The sequence below is a fragment of the Psammomys obesus genome, unplaced genomic scaffold (assembly GCF_907164565.1).
Source record: "Psammomys obesus unplaced genomic scaffold, mPsaObe1.curated_primary_1811, whole genome shotgun sequence".
Lineage (NCBI taxonomy): Eukaryota > Metazoa > Chordata > Mammalia > Rodentia > Muridae > Psammomys > Psammomys obesus.
This window is the reverse complement of record NW_026585504.1, coordinates 21554672-21570770: the sequence shown is the minus strand read 5'-3', so window position 1 is coordinate 21570770 and position 16099 is coordinate 21554672. Positions and strand designations below refer to the sequence as shown.

The 16099-nt window shown below is 45.2% G+C and overlaps 1 protein-coding gene across 2 annotated transcripts in view; it reads right to left on the bottom strand.

The window, feature by feature from the left end:
• Scg5 (secretogranin V) overlaps nucleotides 1–15051 on the bottom strand; it is a 47986-nt gene extending 32935 nt beyond the window's left edge. The window contains exons 1-2 of one of the 2 annotated variants that reach the window (XM_055599009.1): nucleotides 14964–15051; nucleotides 13154–13386 (exon numbers count right to left, since the gene is read on the bottom strand). In XM_055599009.1, the coding sequence (XP_055454984.1) occupies nucleotides 13154–13379 (226 nt within the window). In that variant the 5' untranslated portion in view covers nucleotides 13380–13386; nucleotides 14964–15051. Of the gene's footprint in view, nucleotides 1–13153; nucleotides 13387–14905; nucleotides 14931–14963 lie in introns of those variants that run through there. The other variant, XM_055599016.1, reaches the window with a different exon arrangement.
• Nucleotides 15052–16099: the final 1048 nt, after the last annotated feature.

The window sequence follows — 16099 nt, the reverse complement described above, 5'->3', positions numbered from 1 at the left end:
GGGACTCCCTGATCACCTGAACCTAGCCTACCAAGTCTCATGATGATTGCCTGAATCCTCTTCCTCTGTGACCTGACAAGGCTGTCCCAACAGGGGGAACTGATCAGAGAGCAGGCAACAGAGTCCATGTCAGAGACAGTCCCTGCTCCCCTTACCAAGCGACCCACTTGGATACTGAGCTGCTTATGGGCTACATCTGAGCAGGACATCTAGGGAGGACCTAGATGAGAGGTCCATGCATGGTTCTTGGTTGGTGCATCAGTCTTTGCAAGGCCCCCTGGGCCCAAATTTATTGGTTTTGTTGGTCTCCTTGTGGAGCTCCTGTTCCCTTTGGGTCCTTCTATCCCCCAACTCTTCCTTAAGACTCCCTGTGCTATGCCCAAAGTGTAGCTGTGAGTTGCAGCCAAACTTTGATCCCCTGCTGTGTGGAGTCTTTCAGAGGTCATCTGTGGTAGGCTCCCATCCATTCCCTCTCTTCAACCACTTCAGTAGCTATTCTATTTGCCCTTCTGAATGAGACTTAAACATCCTCCCTAGGGTCTTCCTTGTTATTTAGCATCTTTAGATCTGTGGGTTATCCTGTATTACATAGCTTATCTTACACCCATCAGAATGGCTAAGATCAAAAACTCAAGTGACAGCATATGCTGGTGAGGACGTGAAAAAAAAAAGGGAACACTACTCCACTGCTGGTGGGAGTGCAAACTTATACAATGACTTTAAAAATCAACCTGGCTTTTTCTCAGAAAACTAAGAATAGTGCTGCCTCAAGGCCCAGCACTATTTCTATACCATTCCTAGGTATAACCCAAAAGATGCTCCACCCTACAACAACATTTGCTCACCTCTGTTAATAGCAACTTCATTTGTAATAGCCAGAATCTGAAAACAACCTAGATGCCCCTCAACTGAAAGAATGGATAAAGAAATTGTGGTACATCTACACAATGGAATACTACTCAGCAATTAAAAACAAGGAAATCATGAAATTTGCAGGCAAATGGATGGAACTAGAAAAAGATCATCCTGAGTGAGGTATCCCAGAACCAGAAAGACATCAACAGAAACCTGCAAGGAACATTTAAAATGTTTTCAGTTGTCCCACTGGGGAAAATCTACTGTCCTGTAGAGGCTAGGGATGCAGGCTATCCATCAATAAGAAATTTTGCAGCCTGGGTGTCAACAACAGTGTTGAGGGTGCAAATTCTGCAATAGATTCAAACATAAGTGACCTAAATCTAGACCCTATGCTCTTGAGCTGTCCATTCTTGGCACACTACTCACCCAGACACAAAATGGGGATTATCTCTTCTACTAGAGCATTAATTTTCCTTTGGCTAAGTATTTTACACATCTCTTTTTACCCTTTTTCATGGAGTCGCTATCCATTTCAAGTATTTAAAAACATAAACATTTATTTTTATGTGTAGAAATGTTTTGTCCACATATATGTATGCAGGGCATGTGTGTGCCCAGTACCTGTGGAGGACAGAAGAGGGCATCAGGTCCCCTGGTCCGAAGTTAGAGATGGTGCTGATCACCATATGGGTCCTAGGAACTGAACCCTGGTCCACTGAAGGAGCAGTTAGTTCTCTTAACCACTGAGCCACCCCTCCAGCTCCACTCAAACATATTTCTGAAGTTAGATGAGTGCTATCATACTTCCTCCAGATTTTAGAGCTTTAGTATTTGGTAGGAATGATGAAAAGTAATTCATCGTTCTACCCTACCGTCTAGCAAGAACTCACAGAGACATACATTCTGAGTACAGGGAGCAATACAAGAAAAAGACCGGCCTCCTGCCCTACAAGATGTGCCCCATGGCCAGAAGGCTGTGGAGTATCTGCGAGGCGTGAGGGCACCAGAGGACGTGAACAGTGGTATCACATATTCATCTCCCATCAGCCATAAAAGCTGCATGTAATGGCTTTTTGAATATGAGCTCTATGGATCTGCCCTAGACATGAAACATGTTCTACTGAGAGTAGAGCTCAAAATCCAAGTGCTCCCCTAGTCCTACTGATTCCTCATCAGAGCAGCACTTCTGCTGCTAAGCAACAGAGCAGGGCATCCTCTGCCAGAGAGATGCCTCTCAGCCCCTCACACATGCCTCCCTGAGGATGAGGGGGGTCACCTGACCAGCCTCACACAGCATAGGCATCCTGAGGCAGGGGCAGAAGGCCTGAACAGTGCAAGTTAGCTTCAGAGGGAACATGAATAGATACGGACAATTTACTGTAGCCATAGCTCCGGATCTGGACAGCTGGGAGTGAGCTGACCACTCCCTGCCTCCAGGCACATCTTGCTGGTCCATGGCCCAGACCCCAAGGCACCAAAACTCTGCCTGTAAAAAAAAGCCAGAGGCGCTTACCAGGCTCCAGTGTGCTGTAGTTAAATGAGAACTGATGCCAACAGTCCTGTTCACTGACCACACATTAAAAGACAAAGCCTTACAGTATTCGTGCAATGGATCATTTTCTGTCAGAAAAACCGCTCGTTCCCCCCTTTCTTTGTAAACACTTTTAGACAATAGCACCTGCATTGTTGCCGTGTTTTTACACACTTCAGTGACCAAGAGCTATTCGGTGTCTGGACAGACTCAACAAGTGGCCCCTCCCACCATCTGCTGAAGGCCTGGAAACATGGAAACAAGGGAAGAGACAAGAGAAGAGACAGGCTGGTTGGATTCAGGAGACAGGCATGCTCCGTGGTTTAGAGCAAAGGAATTCTTCCCAGCAGGCCCATCCATCCCTGTCGCCTGTGGAGGAAAACCTTAGTCATTCACGGTTGTGCTGTGCGGGGAGGCCTGCTGAGCTGTCCCATTAGGAGGGTGGCATTAGGAAGGTCCCCTGAGCCTTCCGCTGCAGGACAGGCCAGCAGCCTAGACTGGCTGTCCTCTCTGCCTCACACAAAGAAAAATTAGGATGGTTTCCTAGGGAAACCTGGCATCTCCTCCTGGGTGAGACCCTCAGCATAGTCCTCTCAATCCCTAGGTATGTGTCAGATTTCTGCCCTGTGGGTTGACTGCTCCTCCCCCATCTGTGGACTGAGGATAGAATATTAGAAAAAAAAATGACAAAAAGGTCTGTGCTTGCCCCTCTGGAGGTTTGTAATCAAAAGTATATGACCCTGTATGAGTAACACTCATCAATACCAAGCTGAAGAGACACCAGTATCGGAAGAGACTCCGTCTTCTGTTATTCCAGTGGTGCTGGTGAGCTCTGTGCATGGGACTTGACCAACACAAACAGAAATGGGTGTACCATCCACCCAGCCAATACCACTGAGGGGATATCCGGATGTGTGGATGCCTTCTCATCTGCAAGGAGAGGCACCAAGGGACAAGTACAAGATGTGCCATGGGAAAGGCAGGAGTTATCCTGTGTGGGCTTAGGGGCTGGGCATTGTAGAGCATCTGCCTCGTTTACTAATTGTTCTGACATTGACAGCCCTGTTGACAGCCTCATATGTGTTCAGTCTTTCTTTCCTGCCATCCGACCCCATAACCATCTTGAATTTGACACAATGGCCAAAGACAATTTTTTTTTCTTTACTTCAACTCAAACCCGAGTCGCCAGGACATACACCCTCAGAGAAAGAAACCCAGCTCCAGTATGATGACGATGAGTCCTGTCTCCAACAGAACCATGTCTGTAATAATCCACATACAGGGCTCTCTGCTTCTAGCCCAGCATGCTACAGACATGCACTGAACTTTATTTTCAGGCTCCTTAAACTAGGGCTATCGGTCACAGTAGGAGCTACCAGATGGGTCTGTTTCTCTTATTTGCTATTCCTCATTTAGCCAGCCCACTTCACTGAAGTGAGGTGCTGAGCAAAAGCACAGCCCACTATTCCAGATCTTTCTCGTGTGTTATCTTTCCTATTCCTATGGATGCCTCTTGACTGAAGACCCATGGGAGCAGCAGCTGGCGTAGGAAGAACATGGCAATCAAAACCTGCCATGACCCCCGTTTTCTAAAGTACTGCTAAAATATTTCTAAACTATTCCTCTGGTGAGGGTTGATCCTTTGCAAAGAGGTTGCGACAATACCTGGTTTGTAGTTGGTTTACGAAATTCCACAAGAGCAAATTAGGGTACTACATCCTGGTTTTGAAGCCTGCGAAGGCCAGAGTTTCTGGAACAAAGTAACAACTTGGTAATTACTTGCTGAATGACTAGATGTGGAAGCATATTGGGGGACACTCTGATGGGACACTGGTTCATGTAAATGGTTAGAGAGGTCAGCAAGCAGACAGGGTGGTTCCAGTCCACCACAGGCCATTTCTAATTCATTGGCACACTTGTCGTTCAGCAACGCCTCTGATGCTCATCTGTGACTCGTTTCACTTTTGGCTTGGTGTTTGCTGCAATGGCCATAAAGCCGTGAGAACAAAAAATGGGAAAGATAAATCCAAGCGGGGAAAGTCAATGCTCACTCATCTTCACGAAGCACTGTTTCTCCCTGCAGCCCCATTGTCCTAACTCCTACAGTAGGGTACAGATAAGGCCAGGGAAACCGATTCCTCCAACGAGCCATAGGCAATGAGTAGGACTGTTTTCTCTCTGGCCTGAGTTTAGCAGGACACAGAGAATGGAAAGATAGGATCATCTTTCAAACCTCTAGCTATTTACAGCTGGGAATAAACATAGGAGGACAAAAGAAGAATGCTTTGAGATATGGGGACGGAGCCCAGAGGTAGAGCATTTGCCTAGCAAGGGCAAGAACCTGGGTTGGATCTCAGGTATCACTAATGAAGCAAACAAACAGACACATTTTGTGTTGGTGCCTTGATGTCCCTTAATTTGGCTGTCACAATGCTGTGAGATGGACCAGAGAGTTCATCTCCGTTGGAGGGGGGGCTGGGAAAGTAAACGGTACAGTGGATGCCACGGCTTTGTCACTTGTCGGAACAGAAACTGGACTAGCCAGGCCTATCTCAATGTACATCCTCCCGGCTGTATAATCCATCCTCCCCTCACTCCCCAAACCCAAATCCCACATGCCTCTCCCTCTGCTAAAAATCACACGGCACACAGTGCACAGCGGTCAGTGTTAAGGTCAGATTTAACTGCCATGCCTAACTGTGGTCTGCTTCCCTAGCTCTTTATGAGCCGCGGTGACCAAGACGCTAGCACCAATTTGTTCCAATAGGGAAGCTTGTCAGAACATTTACTTCCTATAGCCTCGGGTCCCCGAAATACCAACCAACCAAATCCGCATGTGGTTTACCATAATGCCTAACATCATTATTGTTTCTCAACTAAATAGCCCAGGAATACAAGTCTACAGGGATAGATGTATTCAAACCTAACATAGCTGGCTTGCCAACAAACTTAAAAAAACTCAAACCATTGTGGGAAACCTTAAAAACCTTCAGTCTTTATGATGATTATATCAAATAAGACACGTTACAGGAAACCAGTTTTGCAAACCATAAATGTTCTATAAAATTCGGTTACTGCTCTTCTGTTTCCTACATGGACATAATCCACTTTGTCAATTATCTGTGAAAAATCATCCATTGCAGCTTCCCAGGTGACTCATCACGCTTCTCATTTGGCTGGGTCTTTTTCCAGATGGCATGAATCGAGTGACATGACACAGGGTTCTGCTCTAAACACCATGGACTTTGTACAGATATGCTTGGCAGGAAAACTCCCAGGAGCCAAGGTTCACAAGGAACCAAGAAGCCTCCTGGGTTAAGCCCACACTACAGGAAGGAGTCTTGAAGTAATGCCTTGACGTGTGATCCTTTAGGCTTAGTGCTTGCATTTTCTTCACTCTCATGTGAACCATATGGAAAGTGGGAGGAGAGAAAAAGGGATAGAAAAAAAGAGATAAGTTTTCAAAACCTCATTAGGATTTAGAGGCAACAAGGTACACTGTCCCCACTTGGTTTGTTTAGGCTATTCATGGTAGTGAACTGGATGCATGGTTTAAATGCTGTTTTTCTACCAAAATTCCATGCATGGGGGCTTGGCAGACAGAAGAATGAGCTAGAATGTAGAACTCTCAAGAAGCAGGACTTTGTGGAAGAGCAGGGTCTAACTCAGGCCCTGAACCCACAGATAAACACTAGCTGTACTCAGTGTTTTTATCCCCCCAAAACTATGTGTTGAAGTCTGAATCCCAGTGTTGTGACAGTGCAAGTGGCCTTCGTGAGTTCTCCTGCCCCTGTGCTACGTCTGGATGCTGTGAGGAGTCAGCTACCCATGAGGCATGAAGCAGGCTTTCATCAAACAACTTTGCCAGGGCCTGATCTAGACTTCCTAGAACTGTGTGCAAGAGTCACGTGGTCTACCGGATTCTTTTGTTAGTGCAGCCCAGACAGTCGAAGACAAGCTGGGCCCAGATACGTAACTTCTCTAAGTTAGCAGCTGTTGTGCGTTATACTTCACCTCCCTTACTATGCTGCTTTTGTGTGCTCCTCTTTCACATGTCTGCTGACTGGTTTTGTGTCAACTTGACACAGGCTAGAGTTATCTGGAAGGAAGGAGACTCAGTTGAAAAAAGGTTTCTATAAGAATGGAGATAACCTACAACTCCTGCACAGATGTAGCCCATGGCAGCTCAGTCTCTAAGTAGGTTCCCTAGTAAGGGGAACATGGGCTGTCTCTGACATGAACTCAGTGGCTGGCTCTTTGATCACCTTCCCCTGAAGGGGAAGCAGCCTTCAGGCCACAGAGGAAATCAATGCAGCTAGTCCTGATGAGACCTGATAGGCTAGGGTCAGAGGGAAGGGGAGGAGGACCTTCCCTATCAGTGGACTTGGGGAGGGGCATGGGAAGAGAGGAGGGAGGGAGGATGGAATTGGGAGGGGACGAGGAGGGGGCTACAGCTGGGATACAAAATGAGCAAGCTGTAATTAATAAAAAATAAATTAATTAATAAAAAGATCGGGTTGTAGAGCATTTCTTAATTGCTGATAAGTGGGGAAATGCCCAGCACATTTGGGTGGTGCTATCCCTGGGCTGGTGGTCCTGGGCTCTATAAGAAAGCAGGCTGAGCAAGCCACGAGGAGCAAGTCAGTAAGCAGCACCCTTGCATGGCCTCTGCATCAGCTCCTGCCTCCAGGTCCCTGCCCTGTTTCTGTCCTGACTTCCTTTAGTGCTGGTCTACAATGTGGATGTGTTAGCCAAATAAACCCTTTCCTCCCCAAGTTGCTTTTGGTTTTCGTGTTTCATTACAGCAATAGTATAACCCTAGCTAAGTAAGACAGCACCATAAGAAAATCATATTTATTTAGGGAATGAACTGTGATTGTTTTTGTTGTTTAAAATTTTCACGATTCAAGAGTAAGCCTGACTGAGGATAGTGACAATTTCTGTTTATTCATCAGAGTGTAATAAACATTGTTTACAACTACTGAGCTTACCACTCTGAATCTGTGACTTTGTTTTTGAGACCTGTCACATTATACACCCAGACTGGCCTGGAACTCAGTACAGGAAACAGGCTGTTCTCAAACTTATGATGCTCCTGCCTCCACCCAAGTTTTCAGTGCTTGGGTTGCAGATGTGTGCTACCACGTTTTGCTTTGGCCTGTATTCATCAGCAAACTGTCTTATTGCAGTGGTTCATATTTCTCTACATTTTGTGCACACAGTAAGGCTGTATTTTTTTTTATTACTGTTGCAAGGACATAAAATGTTTATTAGGATAAGTTTTCCAAAGCCTTCCCTTACCTGCCCTTCATCTTCAACTATTTTTTTTTTTTATTTTAACACAGGTCCCTGGCAATTAGCACATAAAGACTTTGAATCTCTCACATCTGAAAATAATGACCTTAATAAAAATCTCCCCCAGTTCTGTATCATCTGCTTCCCCCTCCTTCCCAGTCCTTTCCCCATTCTTTGACTGGACCTGACCATTCTGGAAAAAAGCTGTTTGTTTGTTTGTTTGTTTGTTTGTTTGTTTTGTTTACCATCTATCTTCGCCCCCTTTCCCTCATTATTGTCTCAATTCACTGCAATGTGGGTTTGTCGAACCCTTGCCCCCAAATTCTTGGCTCTGTCCAAATCTCTGATAACTCTCGTGGGACCATACCTCATTGTCTCCCAAAGACGTAACAGGAGTTCCTCTTTTTCTGGTCTTCTTTATGCTTCATCTTCCTGATCAGTCTCTTTGCTTCTTTCTCCCATTTCCCCTTCATGTTTTTAAAACTCAGGGCTGCAAGCAAGCTAGGCAAATGGAGCTACTTCCCCAGCCCTGCCCCCCCTCCAGCCCCCCAGCTTCCTCTGCAGAGTCCCTTCTGCCTGGCTTAATGTGTCCAGATCTTCAGGACTTTGTCTCAAGTGCTCTGTCTCCGTAAGTGATGTGTATCTGGACACTTCAGGCACGCTACAGCCTCAGCCATTTCTAACATGGAGATGACTCCAAAAGAGCCTCCTTCACCCAAGCCTCTCTCTTGTGTTCCGTACTCCTGAGCTACCACCTTCACACCTCTTCCCAGACACCCTGGATTACCTTAAATTTTCATCTTTCCTATCCTACATGCATTTAAAAGGTTTCTTATTTTAGCCAGGCAACTGATCTACACAGGAAGTTTAAAAGACTGATTTTCCAGGATCTTATTTATTTATTTATTTATTTATTTATTTATTTATTTATTTATTTATTTAGTGTAGATGAGTGCTCTATCTTCATCTACACCTGCATGCCAGAAGAGGACATCAGATCCCTGTAGAGATGGTTGTAAGCCACCATGTGGTTGCTGGGAATTGAACTCAGGACCTCTGGAAGAGCAGACAGTGCTCTTTACCTCTGAGCTATCTCTCCAGCCCCAGGATCTCTTCAAAGCATTTCAGTTGTGTGGGTGATCTCAAGGTAGCCTCAGAGGACATAGGCCAAACTGGAGGCCCATATGCAGCCGAAGTGAGAATGGAAAAAACTAGAAACATACTTTAGTCAAGTAATCTGGGGCAAGAGACAGCCCTGCTTCTTTTTCCTTTAAATGCAGAGAGAGACTACCCAGTTAAGTGAGGCTCCTTTTCTGCCCTTCCAAGTTTGCTCCCCACAGTCCTGCAGCCATTGTGATCAGGAGGCAGATACAGCCGCCCTGTGGCAGGGTGGAGATACTGCAGCTCCTTTACTCAGCAAGGTTGGCTCCTTAAAACCTACCTGCCTTTTCAAGAATGCTACCTTAAGAAGGACTTCTTTCCCTATTTGATATAATTTTTAAGTTTCAGTTCTTCTTGTTCTAAAACAAATAATTTTAGGTTCCAAAAGTCAGTGTTATGAAAAAGATTTTTTTAATATTTTATGTTTAACAATAAAAGTATAAATTATTTAGGACCATCAAATGCTAATATTTAATGGTTTGAGACATGGTGTTATCCAGTACTAAGTATCTAGTGGGGGCGGGGAGGGTTAGATTAGACAGCTGACAACTTAGGAGAACAGTTTTCTGTTGTTTTGGTTTTTGTTTTTAACCAGAGGCTGTTGATATTCCAGAGCTAGTCTCTCTGTCCTGGCTTGATCCTCCCCAATTCAATAAGTGCATCAGTAAGCAGAGGCAATTGTTACTCTTCAAAGTCCTCATCCTTAGCAAACAGCTCTCTGAGCCTGAGTCTGTGCCTGGGACAGCTGGTAGCTCTCCTTGCTTCTGAGGGCAAAACGACAATAGCATTTAGCCATGTCACAGAGATCTGCTCCAGGAGCTGAGGGAAGATGGGTAGTGCCGAAACACAAGGTGCAGAGAGGCTGATCAATGGCGATGAGAGGTTGGAAATAAGACTGGACACCCAGGAGGGGGAGGCAGTAATGTGAATTCAAGGTCATCCTTGGCTATATAACGTGTTTGAGGTCAGCGTGGGCCATATGAGATCCTGCCTCAAACAAGTGAAAACTGACACAAAGCAAAGCCCATGTGCTGCTGCTGCTGCACGGAGAGGAGGGGTCTTACTAACAGCTCGCGTGACCGAATGTGAAGGAGGCCTTGCTTCATCCGTAAGTGTCAGTTTCCAAAGAAGCTGCAGAGCCCACACTCAGCAAGGAAACAGTGTGTGCACAGTGCAGACTTAGTTCACATGCCATGGAAGCTCATGCTGTTTCCCTCACATAGGGCTACTTTCTAGCAGCCTTTACTTCGCCCTTTTGTCTTGCTTTTGGCCAAGAATTTAAACATTTAGAAGATGCTACTGCTCGGCAGTTTAAGGTACCTGCAGAGAGGTGCTTAAACTAAACAGAAACAAAGAAATTAAATAACTTGCTAAAAGATGATACCTCCAGTGAGTAAGTGATGGAGCTGGCATTTAAATCCAGGGAGATTTGTAACAGGTTTTACTCATAATGACCACATTAAATATGTGTTGAAATTTGCATAGGAATACATGCACTGTGTATGTTCTCTATAAAAACGGGGTGGGGGGGCACATATAACTGTATCTTTCTGATGCTGTTAGAGAATGGAAGATGCTATTCCACAGGGCATGAGTGAGTCTCTGAGCACACAATACAACAGTTCAAACAATGATATGTTCACATGAATAAGAATCAGGCCATCCAATTAAAACCCAGGACGGACTGGGAAAAGCTCAGGGCTTGTATTTGCTTTCTTTTCTCTTACTGTCTTTGGACTATTTCCGGTCAGTTTCCACCTCAGTTATCAGAGGCTCGATTCTAAAATGGCTCCAAGATCCTTATCTGATGAGCATGAAAGATTCTCTGCCTTGCTTGTGGCGGAGACTAGACGACAAAGGTGGCTCAACAGTCACTCCCATGATTCTATTGCATTGCCCTTATCAGGCTAAAGGAGCCTACAATGGAGAAGCAAGATGGCACAAAAGAGCAATCTTGTTCAGGATACTCTGCTTCCCAAGGGCGGCCTCTAAGAGTTGAAAGGGGCCCAGCTGACAGCCATCAAGCCAAAGGGAACTTCAATTGACAGCTGCATGAACACCAAGTCTGCCAATCACCGTGATGAGCTTTTTAAAAAAAGCTCTCACAGCAGCTGGGTTGCATGCTGGTCAACACCTGAGCTCAGCTTGGTGTGATTCTGAATGGCGTGAGACAGCCAAAGTCGTGGCCAGAGGTAAGTGGGAGACAGCAAGTGGCCTATGAAACTGCTAATGCTGTGCTAATTTATGGTAGAGCAACAGTCAGAGGAAGCACAAGTCAATATCCATCCCTTAGGGGACACTGTGATGGCTCCCTACCTCTAGGATAACGACGGAAACTCATTACCTCTGATTTGTTGTAATTCATGTTCTTTCATTCCTCCGTGCCTTTTCACCATGCTTCCCTGAGCATTTTCTAGGCAAACGTCAAAACCCAGGTCAACCATTACTTCTCCTAAGAAGCATTGCTCATGAGCTCCACCCATTCCTGATCGGTCTCCTACTCTTTGTTCCATGGAAGCAGTGTGTATCAGGATACACCATAATGACTTCTTGTTGGTTCCCTTCTCCCTGTTAGCCTGAAACATTTAGGATAGAGGTACCTTGAAATGGCATGCTCTGGTGCTTTGTATTTGATTGTTAAATCATTTTGTTCCCTGAGGTTTGCCTGCTGTTACTGACAAGAGAACTGTCATGTACCCCAAATGGCGCTGCGCAACCTTGCTTCCAAAATTATTCCTGATTGGCTGAAAAAATGCTCATATACCTGGGCAGGGCAGAAATGAGGAAGGCGTTGCCAAAGTTCATGGGCTCTGAGGACAGAAGGATTATGGGAGGAGAGAGACAGGTGGAGGAGAAAGAAGCAGAGTTGGCATGGAATAGGTGAAGAAACGACATGGGCCAGGAGGAGTGAACTCTGAGAATGCCGTGGAGAGGAACTGTCCAGATGGAAAGTATATACAAGTATTTATGGGGATTATAGATGGGAAATAGCCCAGATAGAAATGATTAAGGCAAAAGGCGTGGGATGTGGGTTTTGGTGGTAACAAGGTAGTTTAGGGGGTTAACATGTGCCCAGCCCCAGGCAAAATAAGTCTTATCTAAAAACCTATCAGGTATCTGTGTCTTTTATTATTTGACAGCAGGTTATATAAAACCACCATAATAATTGTAGGCATTTAATAATAAACATTATTAACAATTTATGTTTTATACAACAGTACCCAAGCACAGACAGAGGACAATATATAGTTGGATACTGAATGAATAAAACGAGGCTTTGAATAAGCATAGGCTTTGATACCAGGAAAGACCTCCATGACAACAGCAGAGTGATTAACCACGCACTTTATGCAGGGAGAACGAGCAAATATTTACCATCTCAAAAAAGATTATATAAACAGGAACAGGTGGCCAGTGCCGTGAAAAGCTTAGATTCTCCCTACAAGAATGGCAAGGAGTCCTATATAATTTATCTTGATTATAAGTCATTTGCTGTGGTTGCATGCTTGCAGATTCAAATTATTTGGGTTAATCTACTCCTGAAAACAAATGTCAACCAAAATGCACAGCAATCTCAATGGCTCAAAGTGATGGGCAGCAAGACAGACATGGGAATCATATATCAATATAGCATTCACAGACCTCTGGGGCATTGTAAGGTGATCAAAGCAGTGGAAATTATGCATCATTAATCCATCACAAACAATACTTGCTCGATGTGGCTTGTGGGAGAATTGAAAGTGAGAATTCATATTTTTCTATAAGATCCACTGCCTTACTCCCAAGGGGAAGGCGCGCGTGTGCGCGTGTGTGCGCGTGTGTGTGTGTGTGTGTTCACAGATAAATGAAATACAGCTTTTTACTTAAAGTTTTATAAGAACATTATGAGGAACTTGGAAAACTGGAAAAATTCACGGGAGACAGTCATGCCATGCTTGTGAATGTGTTATGTGCATATCACTATTCACACAGGGAGGAACTAGGGCTGGGGATGCAGCTCAGCCCATAGTGTGCTGGCTTAGTATGTGGCTTGCATCCCAAAGCCCCAGATTCCTTCCCCAGCATTTTATAAAGTTGCTCCCACCCCCATCTTAGCCCTGGGGAGGTAGAAGCAGGAAGATTGGAGTTCAAGGTCATCCTTGGCCACATAGGGAGTGCAAGGTGACTCCAGTTTACTTGAGACTCTGCCAGTGGAACAAACAACAACCCCCACCCCACACACACCAAAACAAACAGAAAGTCCTGGGAAATGGAGACTGTAGGCTCAGAAACACAAAGGAAACATCGTCACTTTGGAACAGTGCATACCTTCAATGCTCTGTGGCCCAACAAGATTCATGGCTTGGTGAGCTGGGTATTCCACTCGTGGCCTGGCAATGCCCAGCTGCTCCATCACGCCATGGAGCAGCCTCTGGATGTCTGTTTCTGAGACCCGGTCAGGGGTCCGTGAACTATAAGCGAATGCTGGATTCCATTCAAACATTAGCCAAAACAAAAGAGCAGATAGCATGACAGAGACCACCCTTGAGGCCATTTTTAACCTGTAGAAGAAAGGACCAAGGGTTATACAACTTGGCCAAAATTGGCAACAGTGATAACACAACTGTGGTAATATAATTATGAATCACAAGCTGAGACTGAAGGACCACCCTGAAAGGAGACTGCAAAGAAAATTTCTTAGAGGTTTGCTTTTGTGTCAAGTGTCCAAGCCAGGTAGGAAACCATTGTGTGAAGTGAGTAAAAGGACAAAAGAAGGGAGATGGCTCAGAGGTTAAGAGCATTGTCTGCTCTTCCAGAGGTCCTGAGTTCCCAGCAACCATGTGATGGCTCACAACTATCTACACTGGGATCTGATGTCCTCTTCTGGCATGCATGCGTACCTGCAGATAGGACACTCATATAGATAAAGATAAATAAATCTTTTTAAAATATGAGAAAGACAAAAGAGTCCAGGATAAGGAAGTCTCTCTAACTTGCTGAAAAGTCTAAGCCAGAACAGTCATTCTCACACCCATGACCTGTGATCCTTACCAACCAAGCACTTTCAGTTTTGAGAAATGGAGGGTGATATTTTGATTTTTCCCAATGAGGGAGGGGGCCACGGCAGGGATACAAATTGAATAAGTTGTAATAAATAATAATAAAGATAACAAAAGAAGTTAGAAAAACTAAAACAGAACACACACACACAGAAAGTTCTGGAGTGGTGGCCCCACTCCAGGGGACAATACATTAAGATCCTGAGCAGAGGTAGCCTCAGCTCAGATCACACCCTTCCAGAAAGCTACATGAAAGACGCTTCCTTGACTGCACACCATCTAAGTGATCTAGGCAAGTACGGCGGCCTCCTCTTCTGCAAACGAGGACAGTAACAATCTGTCTTGTAGAGTTATGGTGAAGAAAAACATCAAAATCATGTAAAGGGACATGGAACAATGCCAGGTACTGTGAGACCCCTGTGCTTTTATTCCAGTGATGGTGACGTCGTCTCCCAGTTCTGTAACTTAAGATCTGTGGAGGCGGCAGGGAGGAGAGGGAAGACAGTGCGATGGTGGGGAAAACGCATCTGTGGTGTCAACCGTCCTTACACGGTGGTGTCTGTGGAGATGCCTGCAGAGCAATGAAACAGTATTCACACAGCTTCCCTGGCAGCGTTTGCTTACTATGGTGCTTCAGGCATCAACCAGATAAACCCATCTGAGTACTCAGTAGGGGTAGGGATTGGAAAGGAAAGGAACAAGCGTCTTTCCTAAAACAAATAGTCCCTTTATCTAATGTGCTTTTCTGCAGCTAAAGGCCTTTTGTGCTCTCCAAAGAGCCGAGGACGGCAGTTTTAACAACACAATCTACAGTTGTGATAAAAGGGCTGGATGCAGGCCTCATCATCTCCGTCTTTTTTCCATGAATCCCGAGTGCAGGATGTTTTCTTTATTGCCAGCCAAAGGATGAACTACCCAATCACCGCTCTCAAAACTCGTTCCTTCCCCCTTATTTATAGCCAGCCCTTGTGATCCCTGCACCCACCCTTTGTCTGACCCCAGCCTCCCCCATCTTATGTACCCAAGTATTCCCGTGTTTCACAGGATGATCAGCCAGGCGCCATCACTGCTGTACTCACCGTGGGGTCCGCTGGCGAGCTGGTTGCAATCAGGGCCGAAGCAGGGAGCTGACGTGCTGGATAGCTCCTGCGTCACCTCCCTCCCTTCTTAGCCCCACCCACTCCCCGCCCACAGCAGGTGGAAGCTGCCTTCCCAGAGTTCCTGAAAGGAATTCCAGATGTCTGCGCCTCTGGCCTGGAGCTTAAAAAGGATGCATTCTGTGTTTCTCTTCGCTGTGAGATTTCTCAGGTGCCCGCTTTTTCCATCGGCTCCTATGAACGTCATTTACCTCCTTTATTGGTCTCAAGCAATTCCCTAAACGCAGACCACCACTAGATAACGCATCTTTAGTTTTGCCATCTTCTAGATTTTAAAATTAGCATACAAACGGGTTTCATGCTGGCGTTTTCATACTTTTCTAGTACCTTTTCCTTTATCCCCTCACTTAAGCCTTTTCCCCTCTCATTGTCCCATCTGGTTTAACGACCTACACTCAAATCCACAGGTAGAAAAATCAAGACTCTTGAGAGAAAACGTCCATTTGTCTCAAATGTGGCAATGGCAGGGGTGACTAAGAAAAATCCAAGCCCTGAGGGGTTCTGGTGACAATGACACCTCTCTATTGAATCTTTCCTTAACCAACCCCCGAAAGAAGCCACACTTTCAAGACAGGCAGAACTTACCCAAGCAGACCTAGAATTTATTTTTATATTTTGTGGTGCCGATGATGAGACCCAGCGTCTACAAGACTCCTCGCCCCCAGAGTAACAGGAATACAGCAGTGGCCAAGCCCATCAAACTAGGCATGAGTTGCTTGGGGAAACTTCTGGGAAACAGTAAGGCCCTAATGAGGTTGGAATCAGTCTTTTTTACTGCAGCAGCAAACCCATCTGCATTTTAATGCAATGAAGACTTGAGACAGAGCTTTCTGTGTGAAGCCTGGCATCCTTCCTCATGCTTTTTCTTTGCTCGATGCTTTTTGTTTCAAACAACATGACACATAAACAACATGACACATGCTGGATCTAGGTTCAACGCTTATGATGGCACACAATATTTACTAGAAATGAATACTGTTTATTCCAAAGTTTACTTCAATGTTGTTCAGTTATATTCCGTTTTAGTTTGAAAAAATGGGTTACTACATTTTGCTGGC